Source organism: Polypterus senegalus, chromosome 1, assembly GCF_016835505.1.
Source record: "Polypterus senegalus isolate Bchr_013 chromosome 1, ASM1683550v1, whole genome shotgun sequence".
In the NCBI taxonomy this organism is placed as follows: Eukaryota; Metazoa; Chordata; class Cladistia; order Polypteriformes; family Polypteridae; genus Polypterus; species Polypterus senegalus.
In genome coordinates this window covers 331,320,683-331,343,093 of record NC_053154.1, presented here as the reverse complement: position 1 = coordinate 331,343,093, position 22,411 = coordinate 331,320,683, and the positions used below count along the sequence as shown (strand labels likewise).

The window sequence follows — 22,411 nt, the reverse complement described above, 5'->3', positions numbered from 1 at the left end:
GGAAGGACTTTGGGGTCACAGGGGGGGCGCTATATGAACTAAAAGGGTCTTAAGAATTCTCCTGTATGTGACAGACATCTTTTTTTTTTTTTTAATTTGGTTTGTCCCAATGCTCCAAAGGCGCTCTACTGTATATGTGACAGGTCTTTTAGAGCCCCCCACACCCCCAGTTACATTTCCAAACCTTTCCAGTACCTCAATGTCCTCCTGCTGCTGGGCTCATGTTCTTCCACCTCCTCTTGAGCCGCACTGCCGTTGCTCTGCTTGCATTGGACGTCCCGCTGCAGGAAGGCCTAAGAGAGAGCAGAAGGGGTTAAGCACACGGCCACCTGTGCCCCCCCACACCCCAGCGGGACCCTCGACTTCACATCACCTCTCGGGTCGCACCGCTTCCCGTCTCCTCACTCCAGTTGGCCATCTCTGATGTGACCCTCGCTCCTTCCTTCCTCATCCGGGACCCCTGCGCCACTTCCAACTGCTCGCCGTCCACCTCTGCCCTCTGGGAGATCCGGCGGCTCGTCTCCATCCTCTGGTGCTGCTCCTCTCCTTCCTGTGTTCCCCACGGCCGGCGAGACGACATCAGCAGCTCATCCTCATCCTGCTGGACGTCCTCCAGACGCTGCTGCCGGTGCTGCTCCAGCCTTTGTGTCCAGTCGCTGAACCCCTCGTCCTCATCCAGTGCGCTTTGGAGGGAAGGCTTGAAATCGTCGTCATACCTGAGGCATCAAGAGCAAAGAGTGCGGTCAGAGGGACCTCGGAAGCGAGGGTCTGCACCCATCCTACCCAAAGGGACACGTGGCGTTTCACGTCTGGGCGCCCATTCTGGGACTCGGTTTGAGTCATTGGGTCACACTGGACATTCGTGCAGAAGGGATGGCAATCAAATTCAAGTTGTATCAGTGAAGCTGCGGTCAGCGGGCCAGCAGGACGTCACTGGGCCTTTGGGGTCCCACACCTGACCGGGACACCCTAATGTGGATGAGGCATGAAGAAGACCCTGTGGGGTCAGTCTGGGGGCCTGGAGGACACAGCGTTCTCTCAGTAGTGTACTGGCGCCCCCTGCAGGCAAGCTCATGTATTGTGCGCTCGTGCTTCTGAGTTATGCTGTGTGAGACCCCAGCCCCCCAACTAGCTCACAGTAACACTTATGGGGACGGGAGACTTGGGTCCGAAAATGGAGTCGTGTTTGAATCCTTTGGTTTGTTTAAGGACACTTCAGTGTCAGTGCAGGGTGGACAGGAATCCCCCGTCCAGTGAGGGCGCCAGTTTAACATTCATTCATAGGGGGAGCCCAAATGGGCATAAAGGCAACACCCAAACGCCATAAAGATTTGAACCCACGCCCACGTGCCCACCCAAGTGTCCTCTTATATGACGCCAGTACATTGATGAACCCACCACTCTCGACCAGGCTGAACGGTGGTGTGCCTTGGGGTGACCGTACACTCCGGTCGGAATACCCCTTGGACTGCCAGTGCCGGAATGGCCACATGCAGGACACACATGCTGGTGGGCATTACAGCTTAAGGCAACTTGGGTGCAAGTCCTGGCCTGGCTGGCGTGTGTGTGTGTGTGTTTGCATGTTTTCCTTGTGCCCAGTGGGGACCTCCTGCCGATTGCTCAGATGGATGGACTGGTGACTTGGGTTCAAATTCTACCCTGGGCTAGCAGTTTGCCCCTTCCCTTCATGTCCAGGTCTGCCCAATTCTTCAGACGGGTGGTCTACTGTGTCTCTGTGGGTCTTACAGCTTATGGTGACCTGGGTTCAAATCCTGCCCTGGCTGGTGTGTGTGTGTGGGGTTTGCATGTTCTGCTTGTGTTCATGGTGGTCTTCTGTTCATCTAGGGGGCTGGTGTGCCCCACTGTGCTTTACAGCCAAAGGTTGGCTCCAACCTTGCGGTCAGTGCTGCCAGGGTAGGCTCCATCTCTATTGATGCCAGTAGTTCTAATGGACATAACCTTAAAATGAAGCTTAAATGTAAAATTCTAAAATGTGAACTACACGAGTGAATGAAGAGGAGAAGCAGAGCAGTCACTTGATGTTAGGCATGTGGCATTCACCCATCACCCTCTCCATGCTGCCCACCGGCTGCCTGAGGGGATGGTCATCAACTGGTCAGACCATCAGGGGTACCAAACCAAGAAATGAAAAGGGCGGAGCTGCGGCACATGGACAGAACTGGAAAGAGCAATGGGCAACGGTGGAAGGCGGAGTCAAGAGACCGACGGGCGTGGTCAAATAAATAGGGGCGTGTCCTCATCAGAGTGGCTCTAGGACACAAATGCCAGCCTTGAGCCCAGAGACGGGAGATGCGAGCCACCGTGTCGCCATTCTGTCTGATGCTCGAGGTTAACTCTTTCACATTATATAGTGCCTTTCAGAAACTCATCATCCCAAATGGGAGAAAAATAAATTGAAGCTTTTAGATGACGAAGCAAGTTAATCGTCGACATTATTTAGCATCTTACAAAAAGGAGAAATGAAAAAAGAATCAATCAGAATCAAAGCTTTGGACAAGATGCAAATAAAATGATTATATAGCGCCTTAAGACAATGCTGCTTATGTTTATGTCAGGTTCATCTACAGTATGTTAATATGGCATTCAGTCTTTAGCCAGTAGGGGGCCACACTGTGCTGTAATGACCACCAAGGATGTACAGGCTGGCAAACCCCAGTGCCCACCTTCAGCATGCCCACCATGTGCTGTTTAGCTCATTGGCTTTGACCCGCTTCTACCAGACTGGCATTCACTGTCAGCTTTACCTACAAATCTGGTGATCTTGGTGGGCAGAGATGTTCATCAGTGCCATCATGCTATGCCACCAATGGGTCACAGAAGGTCTGCATACAAAACTCAGTATAACTCTGAATGACAGCAGGAAGCTTGGGGACAGCCCAGGACACTCCATGCTGGCCTTCCATGGCAGTGGACCCATTAGAACAGTCTGACCATCAGAGTGGACAATTAAGGTCTACAGGACACCATGCCAGGTAGGGGACAGAGGGCTCTGCCACAGGCAGCAGGGATTTATACAAGGATTGATAGTACTTTGTTATGGCACTTTCAGCTGGCAGTGTCTCAAACAAGGCCACAATGTGCCCCTCTCGGTTACTGCGTACCAGCAGCATAGGCCATTGGCTGGAGAGAAGCCCCCAAACTCAGCTTGACTGCTTATGCCCGTCTTCAAGGTAAGGACCCCCGGCTTCCATTCATGCACTGCTCACCTCATCTGCCATCTTTGGCCTGCTCTCCTTGACTGACATGATACCTGTCGTCTGCTCCCGTGCCCTGGGTTTGTCAGTGATGCCCGCTCTCTCTGACTGGGGTTTGATTAGATTCTGAACAATGCCTGCTGCCTTTGCCCTCTCTCCACGCTACTCTGCAATGTCTCAACTCATTTGCTGCAGCATCTCTTATACTTGGCATCTCCATGGTAACTGGTGGTTTACGTGCCCTGCGTCTCCCTCGGTAACCCAGCTGACCTTTGACTTGCACTTTGCAAAATTTAATAAAAATAAAGATGAGCCATCAGGCTATTGGTCAAGTGTGGGCACAAGAATGTGTCCTGCTGCAGACGGGCATTCCATCCAGGGTTTGGTCCACTTGAAGAGATGGATGGATGGAACAGTGAAATCCACTGGCATCGGCCAGCTGAAGAATAGCCATGAAAAGCCCACCCATCCATGCACCTTGTAACCCGCTTGTACAATCCAGGGTTGTGGGATGCCAGAGCCAACACCAGGGGCAATGGGCACAAGGGGGTATCCAAACCAGTCCACCACACAAGTGAAGTTTACAAATTTGAATGGACTGACACTGAGCTCTGTGACTTTAACTGGTCCACTGTCACCTTGATCCAGCAGAAGCACCAGGGGTGAGGATGGACTGAAAAGAGTGGGCATGAAAGGTTAAGGAGATGGCCTGCCACCTGGAATGAAGGCAACCTGAAGTGAGGACCCTTCTAGAAAAGCAAAGAACACGGCAGATCTGGACAGGATCCATAACTCCAGAACATGACTCACATTTGGGTGACGAGAGCCAGATGGTCAAGACAGCAAAATGCGGATAAATGGACGAGACTGGGCAGAGTTTGGTCATTCTGGGCACATCAACCACAAAACCCAAAAAGCCAGGACACAGAACCAAGACAGAGGGCATTGTCCCTGACCAGCTGAGGTTTCATCGGCCATATCCCCCAGGGCTACAGTGGCACTACCCGTTCACCCTTCTTGTGTCCATCATTGCCTCACCCACAGGACATGGTGGGGTGCACACTGTGTCTACAGAAGTTGAGACCTGGAGGTCACGCCTGGCATTACCAGCAGTTGGTCACTGTGGTGCTTCTCATCATCGCATTGTTCACCAAATGAGGAACACAAAGTCTACAATCTGCTGTGCCCATCCCTCTAAATTCACAAAGCCAGTCTCATCCCAGCACGCTCAGTGGCGGGTATAAAGTGCCACCCACAGCTTGCAGAACTCATGCAGAGCTTCAGTGATGAACAAGGCAACCGACTACACTTTTACCAGAGGAGGGGCAGATGGCATGGAGTTGGGTTTCAGAGTGCGCGTTTACAGCGGGTACAGTGGGCAGCAATCTGGAAGGACCCTGCAGGCCATTACTGTAGTGATAGGTGGTCCATTAACTAGGCACAAATGTAGCTAACAAATCACCCACATTGCCGTTAACCAAGAAGGCACACAGCTTATATGCCATGGCCACCCCAGTCATCGAGCATTCATGGCAGACCCTGGCACAGCTTCAAAGGTTACCTTCATCAGAGAGACCAATGCCAGATGGTACAGGACACACTATCTGTTCTGGTGCCATGTGAAGCTTTGAGATAACAAAGACAGACGTTCCACTCACTGATGATGGTGCCAGTGAGTGGCATCACCCGTATGTTGACTGGCACATATAGTTAAGAATTTCACAGGACTCAACTAGCATGACAATAAGGACCCAACGAACCTACTTGGCCCCACCCAGCCTGCTGTCACTCAGACATTTAGCTCCTCCCAGCAGGTAGTAAGCACTGAGGGGTAAGGCAGAGTGGAGCCATTAGGGGGCGACACTTCACACACTCACCTACTGAGGCAGCTTACTGACAGCATGTATGTAACGCTGTGTGGCGCCCACAACAGCCAACCTTCTGAATCTAACCATGCCAGCCAAACGGTGCCCCCCACCCCATAAAAGCACAGAGGCCTTACAGCTGTACCCACTGTGGCTGCCCAGCGGTCCTTGGCCTGCCCTCCTTGTTCTGTTTCTTCACTCCTTTATTTTTTCCTGTCTGTGAAAGGCACTATATAAAGCTGACGTTATTTATTGGAGTGTCGCTATATTTGTGTGTTTTCTTCTGCCATAAAGGGTTCACCCCTCAAGTGACTTGGGTCTGTGGTGTCAAGAGACCACCTGATGCCCCAAATTTTAGCTCCACTCCTGCCGCCCCCTCAGATGGCCACTGACTACTCTCTACTGGTACTAATGGGGGGGTCGATATTCATGTTGGCACACGCACACACACAAGTAGGCATGCACATGTTCACGCACACACATAACCTCCCCTCACAGCTCGCATGGTCATTACGTCAGGGGTCTCGATACAAAGCGCTGATCTGACAGATAAGATGTCACCAGCTGTCACCGCTCAGCGATTCATTCATAGATAAGCTTGGGGGCCCACCTGAGAGTCTGGGGGCTGGCAGGTTCACATTTATTGTTCATCTTTCCACCTTGCCAACCTCTGTCTTTTACATTTATGCCACTTTTTTTACTTATCTGAGCGCCAGCAGCCTGCTGAGCTTTATGGAGACCAATGACACAAACACCTTGAGTACCCAGTTTGGGGACATGGCTACATTGTAGTGCCCACCCAATGAAAAGTATCAGTAAAAGTAAAGTTTCAGCTTATTTGGGCATTTTTGTTGCCCCTTGTACTTATCCAAATGCCTATCCCCGCTTAACTGTAGGGGAGCCTCAGGGTGTGAGGTCTACACTCTCACCTGCCCCTTATGGGCACCCTGTGCTTCCTGTCCACTATGCTCTGTGATGACAGCTGCCCACCATTTAGGACATTCCTGTGCCTCTCCTTTCATCAGATCACCCACCACGCCAGGTGTGCACCATCATGTGCAGCATACTGCCAAATGGAGGCATGTTCTACCAAAGTCAATGATGCCCAGCCAGAGTGCCAACATGAATGCATTTTATGGGCATACCATCTTCTTTCCTGCCTGCCAAGTGCACCAGCTGCCCACTTTTAACCTCCTTGTGCCCACTGCACTACAGTATGACTGCCATCCAGAGTACCGAAAGTCCTTCAGAAATGGATATGTAATTATATGCCCAGGAATGGGGTCCTACTGAGCTCCCCTTGAAGACACAACAACGTGCTTTTGTCCACCATTTGGTTTCCCCCTAGGAGACAGAGCGAGCACTTTAGTCTGCATTGACCAAAACTTAGGAGAGCCCCTTATGGACCCCATGTACCACATTCTCTACACCGCCGAGCAGGGTCCTAATCAGACCCCCGTGCCGACCTGCACCTCCTCCTAGAAGTCTGTCACTTCTCTCAGCGCGTTTACATTCCTGGCTGTGTGCACAAAGCGGAACCGACATAGGGGCGCGGGCGCACGCGCACGCGCACGTGCACACCACTTGTAAAACTGACTGGGAAATAAAAAAAAAATTCAAGCGAGGCAGACCGAAAGGGTTAACGAGCCGAACACGAGGCGCCTTTGTCTGCGGCTCCTTCACCTCCGCTGACGCCGCTTCCGCGCTCCGTGCCGCCGCGCATTCCTCTGTGGCTGCGTCATGAGGCAGCGGCAGCAGCTGGGACTCCTCCGCTGCGACCCGCCGGTGACCCCGCTGGAGTGGGCCGGACGATGGGGCTCGACCGAGGACCCCCGCCTCAAGGAACGGACGCGCCCGGGGCCCCCACTAGCGGAGACGGGCGGTGCGCGCGGGCGTGTGGTCGAGCATTTGTGGGTGTGGTTACAAGTGCGCGTGCGTGTGCAGGTGTGTGCGCTCTCGGCGGGCTACCTCAGTGCGTGCACGCGTGTGCTTTCGCACGTCTGAATTTCTGTGTGTGTGTGTGTGTGTACCGGGGCTGAGGTGCACGCGTGTGCCTCTGCGTGTATTTCTGGGTGTGCGTTTGTGCCATTGTACTTACACACACATGTGTTTATCCATCCATCCATTATCCAACCCTCTATATCCTAACTACAGGTCTGCTGGAGCCAATTCCAGCCAAAACAGGGTTCAAGGCAGGAAACAAACCCCAGGCAGGGCGCCAGCCCACTGCAGGGCACACACCCACACACCAAGCACAGACTGGGGACAGTTTAGGATCGCCAATGCACCCAACCTGCATGTCTTTGGACTGTGGGAGGAAACCCACACAGACACGGGGAGGACATGCAAACCCGGGTCTCCTAACTGCGAGGCGGCAGTGCTGTCCACTGTGCCACATGTGTTTATACCCATTAATTTTGAGTGTGAGTGAGTGAGTGTGTCGGTCACTTGTGTGTCTTACTGTATGTCTGGGCATGTGGACAGGTACCCAGTGTGTCTCTCTGTTTGTGTGTGTAGCTGTGCCCGTGCATGTACACGTATTTCCGGGTGTGCGCCTGTGCCCTTATTTGTTTAAGTGTGTATCTTCGCACGGCCCTATGCATATGTGTATGATTATGAATTCATGGTGGGACAGGTAAGTGTGTACATAAGAGGACTAATGTGACAGTGCATGAGTGTGTGTGTCTGTGCCCACAGGTGCCAGCGCCCCCCCCCCACCATGATTCCTGGAGGACGCGATGAGTCAACCAGGCTGCAAAGGCATGGCCCTAGAGGAATTTCACTTGAAATGTCACTGCCCACCGCTGTGCCCTTTATGGTGCCCTCAGGGGCCGCGAACACCCACAGTGGCACAGAAACGGACAGTCAGCCCGGCAGAGGAGCTCAACGACCATCGAGGGCACTCACTGGTTGTCCTCTCTGGGGGATGTGATGTCTGTGCCGTCGGGGCTCGAGTCGTGGTAGTTACTCAGACTCCTCTGCTCCTCTCGTGCCCTTCGCCGCTGCTCTCGCGCCACCTCCTCTTCGTCTTCGATACTCCGCTGAGCGGTCAGCCTGTTAGTAAACAAAACAAAATGAATGAGTGACCAGTGGGGTACGAGGCCGAGGACCACTTTGGCTGTCCCACTGAGATGTTTAGAAACAGCAGCGCCACCTCCAGGTGACCGAATGCAGCTGAACATGAGGTGAGGTGGCAATGGCACGGCTGTCAGCTGATCATCGGACCTCAGAAGACACAACAGCTGGCATTCCAGGCCATGGTCACCTCTTCTAGTCATTAGTGGTGGACGGCCACTCCTTATTGCCTCCTAATGCAGGACATTCCAGAAGTAGCCATGGTATCCATACCTGGTGTAAACTGACTGTGGTGCCAAGACGCTGGTCACGTGGCCCACTTCATCGCTGACCACATTTAGTCCTCCGTGTGGGAGGAAGGCCATCTGACAGGCCGCTCCAGTCTAAACACCCCGCCGGCTCGACATCCGAAATGCGTAAACGTCCCGAGTTTATCACACCAATAAACACATACAGGGGAGCCGACCACCCAGGAAGGGCGCCCGACAGCCACTGTGGCACGGACCCCCGCAGTCCTGGCTGGCCCAGCAGATTTACACCTCCGCATTTGATGAAACTGAGCCAAAATACAGGAGGAGGTGGGCAGTCGGGCAAGACATGTGGCCATTCAAGCCATTAGCAAGGGAGCAACGCGTGGCACACACAGAGTGGACGCTGCCTCTGCCCAAAAGTGACACGTGACCAGCTACTCCATGATTTGTTTTTTCAAATGCCAGTCACCACTCTTGGCATTGCACCAAGGAGGTGCACTATGGTGGTGACAAGTGACGGTAATATGATGGCACAGCGGGTAGCATTGCCACCTCATAGGACTGGATGCCCCCCCCGGTATTCACAGTGCTTGCTGAGTTTTTGATTAGCGCCCCCTACAGGATGCATCCACACCAACAGCTGTGCAGACACTCAGCGGCGCCCCCTGGTGAGACAGACAGCTGCATATGAAATGAGGGGCTCACCAGGGGCTAATGACCATCTTGTAGACCATCTTCGAGCAATGGCCCTGCATGTGTCATGGAACGAGGGAACAGTTTGATGTCATGGACCAGAGGTGGCACTGATGTCACAGAAGGAAGGGACAGGGGAGAAAAACGGATGAGACATCATAGGGGGGAGTGATATCAAGGAATGAGGGGACAGGACTGACATCACAGATTGGGGGGGTGCTAATGTGATGTCACAGAGAGGGGGTGTGGGGCTGACGTCACAAAGTGTGGGTGTGAGGTTAATGTCACAGACTGGAGGTGGGCTTGATGACATTATGTGAGGGTGGGGTTGACATGATGCAATGAGGGGTGCACAGTTAGGGGGAAGGATTAACATCACGACAGGACTGACGTCACAAAATGAGTGGCGAGTTTGAGGTCACATCGTTCAGGAATGATAGCATGGAATGAGAGGACAGGATTGATGTCACAGAGTGGGGTTGGCACACATGTTCCAAAACGACACCACAGATTGGGGAATATGGCTTTGATGTCACAGACTGGGGCTGGGGGGACATCAATGATGTCACAGAATATCTAAAATCACAAACCCCAAAAAGTTGGGGGAAGAAGAGCCCCCGCTACCCTTACTGCTCTTGCCTCCAAGTCCACTGGTCAGGGGTCAGCAGTGGAGGGGACCACCTCGAAAGGCCCAGTGACTGGCTGATGACTTATCACCGATGAAGAAGTGAAAACCGAGTGACAGAGTGACAATGCATGAGCGCTTGGGGTGGATGACACACAACGCCCAGTCTCCCCCTAGTGGTCACAGTCCACCCAGCCACTGTATGTAGTGCCCCTCATCGGGCCACTAGTCGTCCCCTCGCTGTCCACATGGTGGCGCTGTGATCCCATGACTCGTTTTCCCGCAGGTCGCTGCCAGTTTATAAAGACGGCACACATGTGTGGCTTCACAACTGCGGATTTGTTAATAACACGTCCCGTGGTCCTCTTTGGTTGTGTGCCCACGTGCCGCGGAGGTGTAAACAGCAGAAGTGATTTTCACTTCCCTCCTGGAATGTGCCAGCTGGGCTCGGCAGAGTCGTCATCTCCAGGTGAACTCCAGCTGCCCTCTGCTTCCTCACGTAATGAGTTTACACGCCAGCGAGCGCCGCTTCCTCCACATTGGAAATGCCACGGCCCGGGCCATCGCCATGGAAACCGCAACACTGGCCAGCAGACTTCACGGGCCTTGATTTAGTGCCATTGTAAATTGTGCAGGCCGGTCCTCAGCATACGTGCGACCCACCCACCGGGGCCAAAGGCCTTCGGATTCCAAGGAGCCCACGGCTGAGAAAACTCGGGATCAGTGAAACTCAAACCGGGGTGCAAAATGGAAGGGAGGACACACGCGTGTGTGTGTGTGTGTGTGTGTGTGTAAGCACGTGTCTCTCTTTCTAGCTCCTGCCCAACATGTCCACAGCCTTGCCAAACCGTGCCACTCTCTCCATAGTTTCTGTGTACCCACTAGATGGCGCTGTAGTGGCCGTGACATGTCTGGCACCCTCAGCTGGCAACATGGCACTGGCTTCCTGTCAGAATCCGAAATCAACGCTGGACACTCCTGAAAGAGGCCCAACATCTGGGCTGTCCGAACGACTGAAGTGCCACTCACTCCCTCCCGTAACCTGAAAGGCGCTATACTGTATGTAACGTGCATTGGTTACTAAAGGGAAGTCTGTTATGGGGGCTAAAGAGTCAGTGTGATTTGTGAGTTGCTTTGGATGAAAACATTTTACAAAGTGGACTGAGTGCTCTGTTTGGGGTGGAGCCCACCTGACATTGGCTCACAGACATCAGACAGCATCGTTACAACGTGGTGGTCTCGGGTGTGTGACAAGGTGGGCCGAGCTTAGAGAAAGAACTCCTGGGCTGAGACAAAATAATAAAACATGAAGAAATATAAATAAGGGCTTTACTGTCAAAAGAGAGATGGCATAGCAAATCTTAGTCGTTATGTTATATAGCGCCTTTGTATAAAAAATGAACTTCACAATGTGAGTGATCTGAAGATAAGAATTAAGAGAACAGAAACTCTCCCGACTGCCACGCTGAAGGTGGTTTGTTTGGTTGGCACTGCCAGCATTGGGTTTGGGCTCAGTGACCCTAAAGTGAATTAAATATGGGGGTAGATTTGATAAAAAGAAAGATGGGCCGACAACCAACAAATAAAGTTCTGTCTGTCTAGCTATCCGCCTCTCTTTGTTGCTAAGACACCTCTCTGTTACCAAGAGTGGGCAACCTCACATGGTGGGCACACAAAGCCAGTCTAGAGTGCCTTGAAACACCCATCATCATCATTCGTAACACACTTGGAATGAGTGACATTGAGGGCTGGAAGGTAACTCATTAGAAGAAGGGGGTCTCATGGCGGCCTTTGGGAAAACGCGCACACTAGGGGTCCTGATTCAGAAGTCCTGGCAATACACAGCTTGCTGGTTACCCAGAAGCCCTTCTTTATGCAAATAAATGAATAAAAAAAAGAAGTTTAAATACAGTGGACACACGTTTATATCTAATGGATCATCAAATTGATTAATGAAGACAGATAGCTAGATAGATAGATAGATAGATGTGAAAGGCGCTATATAATAGATAGATAGATAGATAGATAGATAGATAGATAGATAGATAGATAGATGTCACGCATGCGCATTGAGACCCCTTGACACTTAAGGCACTCACCGTTGTTTAATTAAACCACGCGGTGGAAGCGGACGTTGTAGTCCACGACCCTCACTGACACCTTAGTATTATTTGAGACACGAGCCCCAGTTTATTAAATGACCAACTGTATTTGCACAATTTGATATCTGATTGTCAAGTAGACGATTACGGGTGTCCGTTACGGAGGCGTGGCTTTAAAATGCCCGATGTGCTAATTGCGTTTACTCTCATTTTTGTATTGTTATGTCGTAATGTGTAAAAAAGAACTTTTGCCTGAAAATGTCGCCGTTAAATGTGCTGTCCTGGTAGCCTGGCAAAGCAGTGATCTCAAAATGAAACTGCAGCATCGCATAAGCCAATACACAAAATAAAAAAATACACAATGATATTAACAGAAAAACAGATAAAGAAATAAAAGTATTTAAATAAATGAAATGTCAGAAAACCAAACGACCAAATCAATACTAAAAAGACTTTGGTGTCGGCGTTTGTTCGTTAATATCTCCGCGATCTTAAACCGGTCACATTTGGCGACTCAGGTGACTCAATCCTAATTCCAGCCTTTCCTGTAGACCAGCCGCTAAATCGAGCAGGAGTTCACCTCGTCAGTTTAATAAGGACCCTCTGAATTCTTTCTTTCTTTCTTTCTTTCTTCTTAACACCTACACATCAACTAAACAATGAAATGTGACCATAAAAGATCACCCGCAGGAAACGTTTCAAATAAAGCAGCGTCATGTGGCGACAGGGGCGAGCATTCCTTACCAACCAAATCGACAGGAGGCTGGGAAGGAGCGGGGCACCGGGATTGATTGCACGCAGGTTACGGTTTCCCCAAAACAGAAATCCACGTGAAGTATGGCGGGGCAGCGCAATAAGCAAATGTCAGATAATGGGAAAGCAAATTGTGACCATCTACTAATTATAATTTGTTTCTGCGTGTTTGCTTTGTTGGTGGGACCCCCTGAAAGCGCCATGTTTTTGTAACTTTTCACCACACATTTAAATGTTGATGAATGAGAAAGAAATATGCCTTGTCCGCTAACTCGTCACGTACGCATCCACATCGCAAGAAACGGCCGTCCACCCCCCCCCCCTCACCACCCCCAGACGCGCTCAGAGCTGCAATTAAAATACCTGAGCTGAGCTCACAGATGACCGGTCACAAGGTGCCCACTGATAAGCGGGGGAAGGGGAATGTGGCCATGAAGAAAGAAAGAAAGAAAGAAAGAAAGAAAGAAAGAAAGAAAGAAAGAAAGAAAGAAAGAAAAGCGCGCCTTTCCGACGCAGAGCTCGTGGGGTCGCGGCTCGTTTCAATTCTCGCCGAGTACAAACTGAAGGAGGGGTGTGACAGGAAGCGGGAGCCTCCGAGGACACCCGCAGATCAGGTCAGCGTCGTTCATCGAACCGAAGGCTCAGGTGAATGTCGAGCGCAGGTTTGGGCCCACAAGTGACAGTCAGTTGGGGGGCAGCGGGTCATTCATGGTCTCAGTAAGTAAGTGTGTAGTTTAGCATTGGCGAAAGCTCTTGTGATTCTCGTCGCGCACGCTCGTCTCATAAAGAGGCTCATTCGAGGTGTGTAATCACCTGCCGGGACTGCAGGGGGCGCCGTCGCTCTCATTCTCTTCTTCTCTCCCCGCAGCTCCGAGAACCCGCCCAGTGAGAGCACTTAGCCCCGCCCCTTCCTGCTCATCCGCTTGAAGAAGCCTGACTGCCCAGAAGGGGGCGTCTTTTACCCCCAGTTTGGGGGGCCCTTATTCCTGCCAATCTGTTTGTGTTTGTATCTCGCCAATGTAGCGCCAGGAGGTGTTTCTTTTGTTGGACTTTTTGGGCGACCAAGCTGGCTTCCCAGATTTTATCTGTCATTCCTGCACCCGGCCAACGTTTGTGCCCCCACTAAGAGTATTATGGTCGCATTGGGACAGGTGAGTGACATTTTCATACACCTTTCTTAACACATTTTGGAACATTTACAGAATATCGATCACCTTATTGGGAAAACAGACGAACAAAGGATTCAGACTCAGAGATCAACTCAAATTTGTGCCAATGCACATCCTGATAACGCAGACGTTGACAGATTACTGCAGAAGGTTGCCGTTTCTATTTCTGCTTCCATAGCGTAGTCGGCGTGATTCCATGGAGGCTCACTCACACTTGCTGTGACTTAGCGCTCTGCCATTATTTTGCCACTGAGTTGCCCTCCCTACAAATCCCATTGCCCACCCCTGGTCATGTAAAGACTCTTTACTGGGTGGTGGGGTCCCTCGTAGCTCCATATCATGCTGTGAAGGCTTCTTTGCCTATGCATTTGGGTCTTTGGGCTTTGAGAATGTTCCAGAATGTCCAGCGAGTGACCTATCAGGACACCACAAATCAAGGGAGCCTGCAGTGAGGGTCCTTAAAGCATCAGGGATCCTTTGAAATTTCACAAATCTGACAATAACGATTATGGGACCTGTTATTAATGATGTTTTTTTTTTCTGGCACCTTCATGTGGATGGTTCTCCTCTGGCACTGCCCTGAAGAGCCACTTTGGCACCTTCATTTTAAGCTTGTCCTCACATCCCACCTCTACATGGACACCCCCAGCTAAACGTGGGGAGTGCCGAGCCTCACCTGTACAATCGGATGCCAAGGAGGCACCTGGCGCGCAGGCTCAAAAGCAGGACAACGAGACCCATTGTGCCAGCGGCAACAACGCTGAGCTCATTGTTGGCCGAGACTCCTGGGAACTGGAGACGTGAATGACAAGGGGACAACACAACAGGCAGACAGCTAATGTCCTGTTATGAAATGGGAAGAAACAGAAAAGAAAGTGGGACCTGAACTTCAACCGCTGGGGAACGGCAGGCACCTGGATGGCGGAAAACACAGGTAAACAGCTGCCGTTGCCACGGTAACCCCAAAGCCTGCAATTACCTTCGCTGTTTATGAGGAAATAAATTCTCCCTGATGATGGAGTTCTAATGATCCCAAAAAGCTGGGAGCCTGCCATCGAGCAAAAGGCATGTCACCGCAGAGTCACCGCTTCACACATCCCACGTGACGCGTCTGCCGGGAATCTGAGTACCTGCACCAGGTGTCTTTGGGAGAGGCCTTTATAGGGAACATCTGGTCCTTCGGCTGACAGGATGTCTTCAAGGCTCGGATGAGGTCACACCGCAGGGCCATCGTCACTATTGCTTATTTTGGCAGGCGCCTTTATCCAAGGGGACTTACAACATCTTTTGTTTTTCCCAATTGGAGCTCAGGCAGGTGAAGTGACCCGCTCAGGGTCACACACTGGTGTCAGTAGTGGGATTTCAACCCACAACCTCAAGGTTTCAGGCCCAAAGCCTTAACCACTACACCACACTGCCATAGACGGACATCACGGGCTGAGAGACGCGGACCACCGAAAGGAAAAGGAGCGTCGGGACGCCACTTAACACAAACTCAATGTCATCATTAATAAAAGAAGGTGACAATAAGAGGGTAAGACGTGAACTCTGAATGATCCTCCACTAGCAAAGTGACACGCGGAGCCTTCATTGGCCATTTTATTGAGTTTAGTTTGTTGTCTGCTCTGTGATGACATCAAATGAAAAGACTTCAAACTGGAGATCCTGCTGCTCCATCACACACCTGAGGAGAATCAGAGCCTTCCTGGGCAGAGCACACCCTGGGTGGGATGAGAGGGTCTGCCCACATTACACAAGTTCACCAGTTAGCCTCTCCTGTGCCATCTATGAGACGCAAGGCCGTCTTAATGCCTGGGCACGCTGGGCAGATGCCCCCACGAGCACAGGGGCCCCATGCTAATCTCTGTATGTTGTGTGGGTAGGGGGTCCGAGTGCACTACTTTGCCCAGGGGCCTATAATGTTGTTATGATGCCCCTGGTGTGACGTGGAGAGCCACACGTGGACACGAGACGACCCTGAAGACTCGGGGACGGGGACTGAGGGACAGAAATGCCACACATTGGCATCCCATTAACTACGGCTGATGTGAACAAACAAAGAGAAATAGCAGGCACGTCAGACCTGACAACACAACATCTGTCCGTCACATAATCTACTTAAAAGACGAAGGGAGTCAGGGTCTTGCCCGGTGGCATGAGGTGCCAAGCAGGAACCAACCCTGGAAAGGATGGCAATGAGACAAACGAGGAGCCAAGAAATCACCAAAGATCACATACGAGGCACTACATTATAATATAATATAATATAATATAATATAATATAATATAATATAATATAATATAATCCATCCATTATCCAACCCGCTATATCCTAACTACAGGGTCACAGGGGAGAGTTGGAGCCAATCCCAGCCAGCACAGGGCACAGAAACAAACCCTGGGCAGGGCGCCAGTCCACCGCAGGGCACACACACACACCAAGCACACACCAGGGACAATTTAGAATCACCAATGCACCTGACCTGCATGTCTTTGGACTGTGGGAGGAAACCCACTCAGACACGGGGAGAACATGCAAACTCTACACAGGGATGACCCGGGAAGCAAACCCACTGGTCTCCTTACTGCGAGGCAGCAGCGCTACCCACTGCGCCACCGTGCCACCCATAATAATATAATATAATATAATCCATCCACCCATCCATTTTCTAACCCGCTGAATCCAAATAGGGTCACGGGGGTCTGCTGGAGCCAATCCCAGCCAACAAAGGGCACAAGGCAGGAACCAATCCTGGGCAGGGTGCCAACCCACTGCAGATATAATATAATATAATATAATATAATATAATATAATATAATATAATATGTGCTATACTCTTGGACTGGACATGACAGAGATGCGCTGCTCAGATGTTCATGGACTGCTAGAAGAGGCAGAGCCACCTGCACAAGTTAAAGAAGCCTTTGAAGAAGCCCGTGGAGCCAGGAGAGGGCGCACTTTGAACCAGAGGTGGGAAGAGTGACACAGATGCTGCTGCCTTGGACCCCCTAGTGAGGTGGCAGCTCGAGCCGGCAGTCTGAATGTGCAGGCCTTGGTTGAGGCAGATGAGAGACACTTGGGACGGTGGCACAGACATAGAAGGACATCTGACGAAGGAGACGATGGCTTTGGCTGCAGGAGAATCACTGAGCTCTTTAATGGCCATCTGAACACTGAATGTCTGCCCTCCTTCTGTCATTAGTATATTAGTATATACAGTAACTGGTGATTTCAAAATCACTCCATTGAAGTGTTAAGGTGAGGATGTGTGTGTGTGTGTGTGTGTGTTTGGCTGTTTTGGGCTGAGCCCTGGTCTAAATGTTTTTTCCTAACTGGTGCCCGATGTTGCCCCACCACCACCCTGATTAGCCAGAAGAACACCATTTTCTAAGACCACTTAACCTTGAGCAGGGTCATGGGAGACTGGAGTTATCCCAGTAAGTACTGGGAGTAATGGAGGAACAACACCTGGACAGGACACCAGTCCATCGCAGGATGAACAAACACACCACACACACCCTCTTGGGCCAGTTTAGCATCTCCATCCACCTAACCTGCCTGTCTTTGGACTATGGGAGGAAACTGGTGCACCTGGAGAACTCGAGGACAACATGCAAACTCCACACAGGGATACAAACCCTGGTCTCCTTATGGTGTGGCAGCAGGTCTACTGCTGAGCCACCATGCTGCCTAGAAAAGAATGGAATAGAATAGAGAGGTGGCACCCTGCTGTCTCACAATAAGGAGGGCAGGAGTTAGCATCCCAGTTGCTATCTGTTTGGACTCTGTATGTTCTCCTCGTATCCCGGTGGGTTTTCTCCTGGTGCTCCAGTTTCCTCCCACAGTTCACAGACTGGCAGGTTAGGTGGACTGGCGATGCTGTGTGTGTTTACCCTGTGATAGACTGGCACCCTGTCCAGGGACTGTTCCTGACTTGTGCCCAGTGCTTGGATAAGCAGGCTTGAAGAACTGATGAATAATATAATATAATATAATATAATATAATAGAACAGGACAGAGTATAATATAATATAATATAATATAATATAATATAATATAATATAATATAATATAATATAATATAATAGAACAGGACAGGACAGAATAGAATAGAATACTCGTATAAACATCCTATGTCATCCTATTCTAATCTCACACCCATTTCATCCAGCGCAGGGTTACAGGAGTCCTGGCACTCCTGGCCCGCTATGACTGAAGTCACTCTGCCACCCACTCACACTCACATGGGCACCAATTTCAAGTCACTGGTCAGCCTAACCTGCACACCTTGGGATTTTATTTTGGAAAACTGAAACAAATAGCTGCGGTGGGCTGGCACTCTGCCCGGGGTTTGTTTCCTGCCTTGCACCTTGTGCTGGCTGGGATTGGCGCCAGCAGACCCCCGTGACCCTGTAGTTAGGATGTAGCAGGTTGGATAATGGACGGATGGAGGAAACAAATAGGATTGGCGAGCTTGTTGGGCTAAATGACCCATTCTTGTTAAAATTCTTCTGAGGTCCTAAAGTTGGAGGACAAACTGCAGTACCTGAAGGGAGACATGTGGGGGGCATCACACTCCACAATGAAGACGTGTTGTCTCTCCGCCCATCAGTGGTGCCCACAACAGAACAGAACAGAGTTGATTGAGTGCCACTCTTGCGTCATAGCTGCATGGTCCAGGGTTCAACTCCTGCCCTAATTACTCTCGATATCCCATATGGATTGACTGGCACCTCAGAGGTGTGTGGGGTATGTAGGCCCTAATTTGACCTGGTGCCATGTTCCATGATTGGCTCCTGTCTTGTGACGAGTGCTGCCACAGTGGCATCCAATGACCTCATAATGGGCCACAGTTGCTCATAATATGGATGGATGGGACATCAAAATGTACCTTCACCGTGGCAGCAACACTCCTATGTTTTAAAATCACAAACCCAGAAAACCAAGAGGTGGCACACTTAATTCAGGTAGGCACACCCATTTATACAGGCTAAGCTGCCCATCCTAAATATCATGTCATTGCCCCCCAGTGTTGTGTGATCTTGTTATTTGTTAGATTTTTGGGACATCATCACACCATCAACCCCTCTTGCCATTCTGCTCCTACTCCTACCATGTCTGTGCCAATGTCCCTAACATCCAGCACACTAGCCTCTAGGGTGAATACAGCGCCTTTTGTGTCACACTGGAGAACTCCCAGTCCTCTGTCTGTCTCTTCCCATGTCTGATACCAAGGTCATTGTAATGTATGGGCACTGCCCGGAGGTGTTTCTCATGCCTATGTATGTGTCGGTTTTGCTATCATAACAGGGGTACCAGTGCACTACTTTGCCTGGGGGTCTCTATGGTGCTGTTAAGATAGCCCTGTCTGTCACCCTGTCCCCTCATTAGAAGACACTTGGGTTAAAACCACCAGGTTGGGTGGGATTAGAAGAAGACGGGGGTCACAATCACAATGGTCGAGCCGTGAGCCCTGACCAAGTTCTAGTGGCTCTGCCAGTCACTCATATGAAGATCTGACCACAGACAGGACCCTACTGGTGGCTTGAAATCAAAGTGACAAACGTACAGCTGTGAAGAAGTGGCACCAAGTGATGGCTGGAGGCGTCGGCTTTAATGGGGGGATCAGTGAGTCAGGAGTCTGGAGTGTAAAATGAAAATCAGGAGGCGAGTCGAGCAGAGAGAAAAACACAGCGTCGCCATCACCTCAGCGGGCACCGGGATTTCTCCACTCACCAGCAATCGGCCGTCTACACGGTACACACATTCAGAGGTTCACTTTGTAAAGGCGCTATACGAAATAAAACTTGATCAACTGATTGAGGTGTGGATACAAAATCAGGGGAACTGAGAAAACAAAAAACAACAAAACTGTACACGTCTATGCCCGATGTGCTCCTTGTGCCACAGAAAGGGGCACCGCTTAGACTGGGCCCTCCCCTGCACTGTGAATGGGAACTGGAATTGAACTGGGATAGAAAGAAAAAGAGCTGAATGCCAAGGAAACCCGCAAAGTTACACTTGTAAGATGGTTGGTTTGGATTGGTTTGATATTACGAATCACAAAAAGTCCAAAAACGTCAAATACATCCAAGAATAATGCAGGCATTGCGATACGTGCAACCCAAGATCAGCTGTCCACTGATTTACATTACTAAATGGAGAAAATGTGGACGTGTCAGCATCATCACTCACCGGGCCCAGAAACTTTAAGGAATAATCCCAGCTTTGAATTGGATTACAGCAACACTACCCAAAATTCCAGTAGTGGTTAGGACTCCGGACCCTCAAAGCACGAGGACGTGGGTCAAAATCCCACTACTGACACCATGTGACCACGAACAAGCCCCTTCACCTGCCTGGGCTTCGATTGGACAGAAAGATATGAAGCACACAATGTGATTGATAGATACATTGAAGTGAAAGGCACTATATGATAGATAGATAGATAGATAGATAGATAGATAGATAGATAGATAGATAGATAGATAGAGTGAAAGGCGCTATATAATAGATAGATAGATAGATAGATAGATAGATAGATAGATAGATAGATAGATAGATAGATAGATAGAAATGAAAGGCACTATATGATAGATAGATAGATAGATAGATAGATAGATAGATAGATAGATAGATATGAAAGGCACTTATATGATAGATAGATAGATAGAGTGAAAGGTGCTATATAATAGATAGATAGATAGATAGATAGATAGATAGATAGATAGATAGATAGATAGATAGATAGATAGATAGATAGATACTTTAAACTGGTTTATAAGCGCCATGTATCCGCGGGTATAGAAGGTGCAGAGACGAAGGTAAATGCCTACAATACATCAGTCAGAAGGAGAGAAGCAAACAGCCAAGCAAGGTCTTCTCAGTGTTAATGGCACTGGTGCCCGCCTGGCACTCCTTTCCTCTACATTACTGACTGGTTTCTCTTCTTTTCTGAGCAGGTGAAGTGACTTGTTTGTGGTCACATGGTGTCAGAAATGGGATACGAACCCCCAACTTCAGGGTTTGAACCTCGACGCCATACTGTTTGCCTTTTTGAGCCCACAATACCATCCACTCTCATCCCTTCTTTCAAGCTGGCGGGCTGTGGTGGCATCATCGCATGCCTACAACTCTGCAAACATCCCGGGCAGCCTACTGTAATAATCCTGCAGCAGCAGCCCACTGCGTACTCATCCATTTATTCATTTCACCGTTTGCTGCCCGTCACCCTGACTTCTGCCAGCGAATGCCCGGAGGAGTGCCATCATGTGCTCCCCTGAGGGTCTGCTGCTCACTTCCACATTAAAAGAAATAGAAAAGTGGGAGGAGCGCCACGTAAAGAGCAGCGAGCAGCGAGCGTGTATCCCGTCCCGCTCAGGTATGCGCGCTAATCGCCACCGAGAAACGCTCTGCCAAGCTGTCAGTGTAACACTAAACGGAGGGCCAGAGGTTAATCTGGAAGATTTAGAAACGGGGGGCCGTGCTACTCTGGCGTCTCATTTGAAAGCTTAGTGCAAACAAAGGAAAAGAGCGAGGAGGCATCGGGTGTCACTTGGAGCCCCAAACAGGTTTATCGTGAACGCTGCGCTGCTCTTTAGCAGTCTGCCAGGCCTACTTGAGGGTTTTGTCAAATTTTCCTGCAACAGAAAACCAACTATAAATAAGATGTGTGGAATAAAAACATCTGTGCGGTGTCGTAGTTTGGGACCCTCACGTCATCAGAAGATTCACTAAACAGACGGGACGGCGCTCTGGACTGCGTGTCACCTCAGCCTTTTACTTCACACATTACATAGATGAAGAAAAATGGCAGGCACAGCACATAAAAGTCAAAACGAAAATGAAAAAAATTTACCAGCACTTAAGATGGAGAGACGGGCGTGGAAGGCACTTTATGATGGCAGCGTAATACAGCCAGGTCACCTGCTATCCAGAACAGGTCACCCTTCTAAGGCCAAGCATATTTGGGCCCGGCCAGTACTGGGATGGGAGGCCATCCACGAGAAGCTTGGATTGCTTCTGGAGGAGGTGATGGAGAAACCAGCAGGGGGCACTCACCCCGTGGTCTGTGCGTGGACCACACTGGGCTATAATAACTGGCAGCGCCCTTAGGATGAGACGTAAAACTGACATCCTGACTCTCGGTGGTCACTAAAGATCCCAGAGTACCTTTCTGAAGGAGCAGCGGGTACCCCGATGTTCTGGCTAAATTGCCCACCTTCACTGTGGTCATTCTGGCCCCCTAATCAGCCCTCTCTCTCTCTCTCTCTCTCTCATCACATCATCGCTAATGTGTGGTGAATGTACTGGCACAAGACGTCACCCAGGCGGGTGCTACATGTGGGTGGTCACCCTCCTCCCTGTCTCCGTTGTTATTATTATTATTATTATTATGAGACACACTATCCAGTATAATGGAGCAATACAAGTGAAAGGCACTATAGATGACAGACAAGACGTTTACTCACACGCTGCGAATAAACAAAAGCCAGTGAGAGCCCAGCAGGGAGCGTCTCGAATGGCTTTACTTGTCCATCCATCCATTTTCTAAAGCAGTGTGCCAGGGCAGCTAGAGCTCATCTGGGAAGCAGTGGGCACAGGGGAGGAGCAACACCTGGACAGGATGCCATAGTGAACACACACACATGCCAGTTTAACA

General features: G+C 50.3%; 1 protein-coding gene across 2 annotated transcripts in view; it reads right to left on the bottom strand.

Moving 5' to 3' along the window:
* Positions 1-22,411, bottom strand: part of lsp1a (lymphocyte specific protein 1 a) — a 91,654-nt gene that overhangs the window by 37,743 nt on the left and 31,500 nt on the right. For both annotated transcript variants that reach the window (XM_039738327.1, XM_039738336.1), the window contains exons 2-4: positions 7,988-8,134; positions 374-716; positions 196-293 (exon numbers count right to left, since the gene is read on the bottom strand). In XM_039738327.1, the coding sequence (XP_039594261.1) occupies positions 196-293; positions 374-716; positions 7,988-8,134 (588 nt within the window). The remainder of the gene's footprint in view (positions 1-195; positions 294-373; positions 717-7,987; positions 8,135-22,411) is intronic.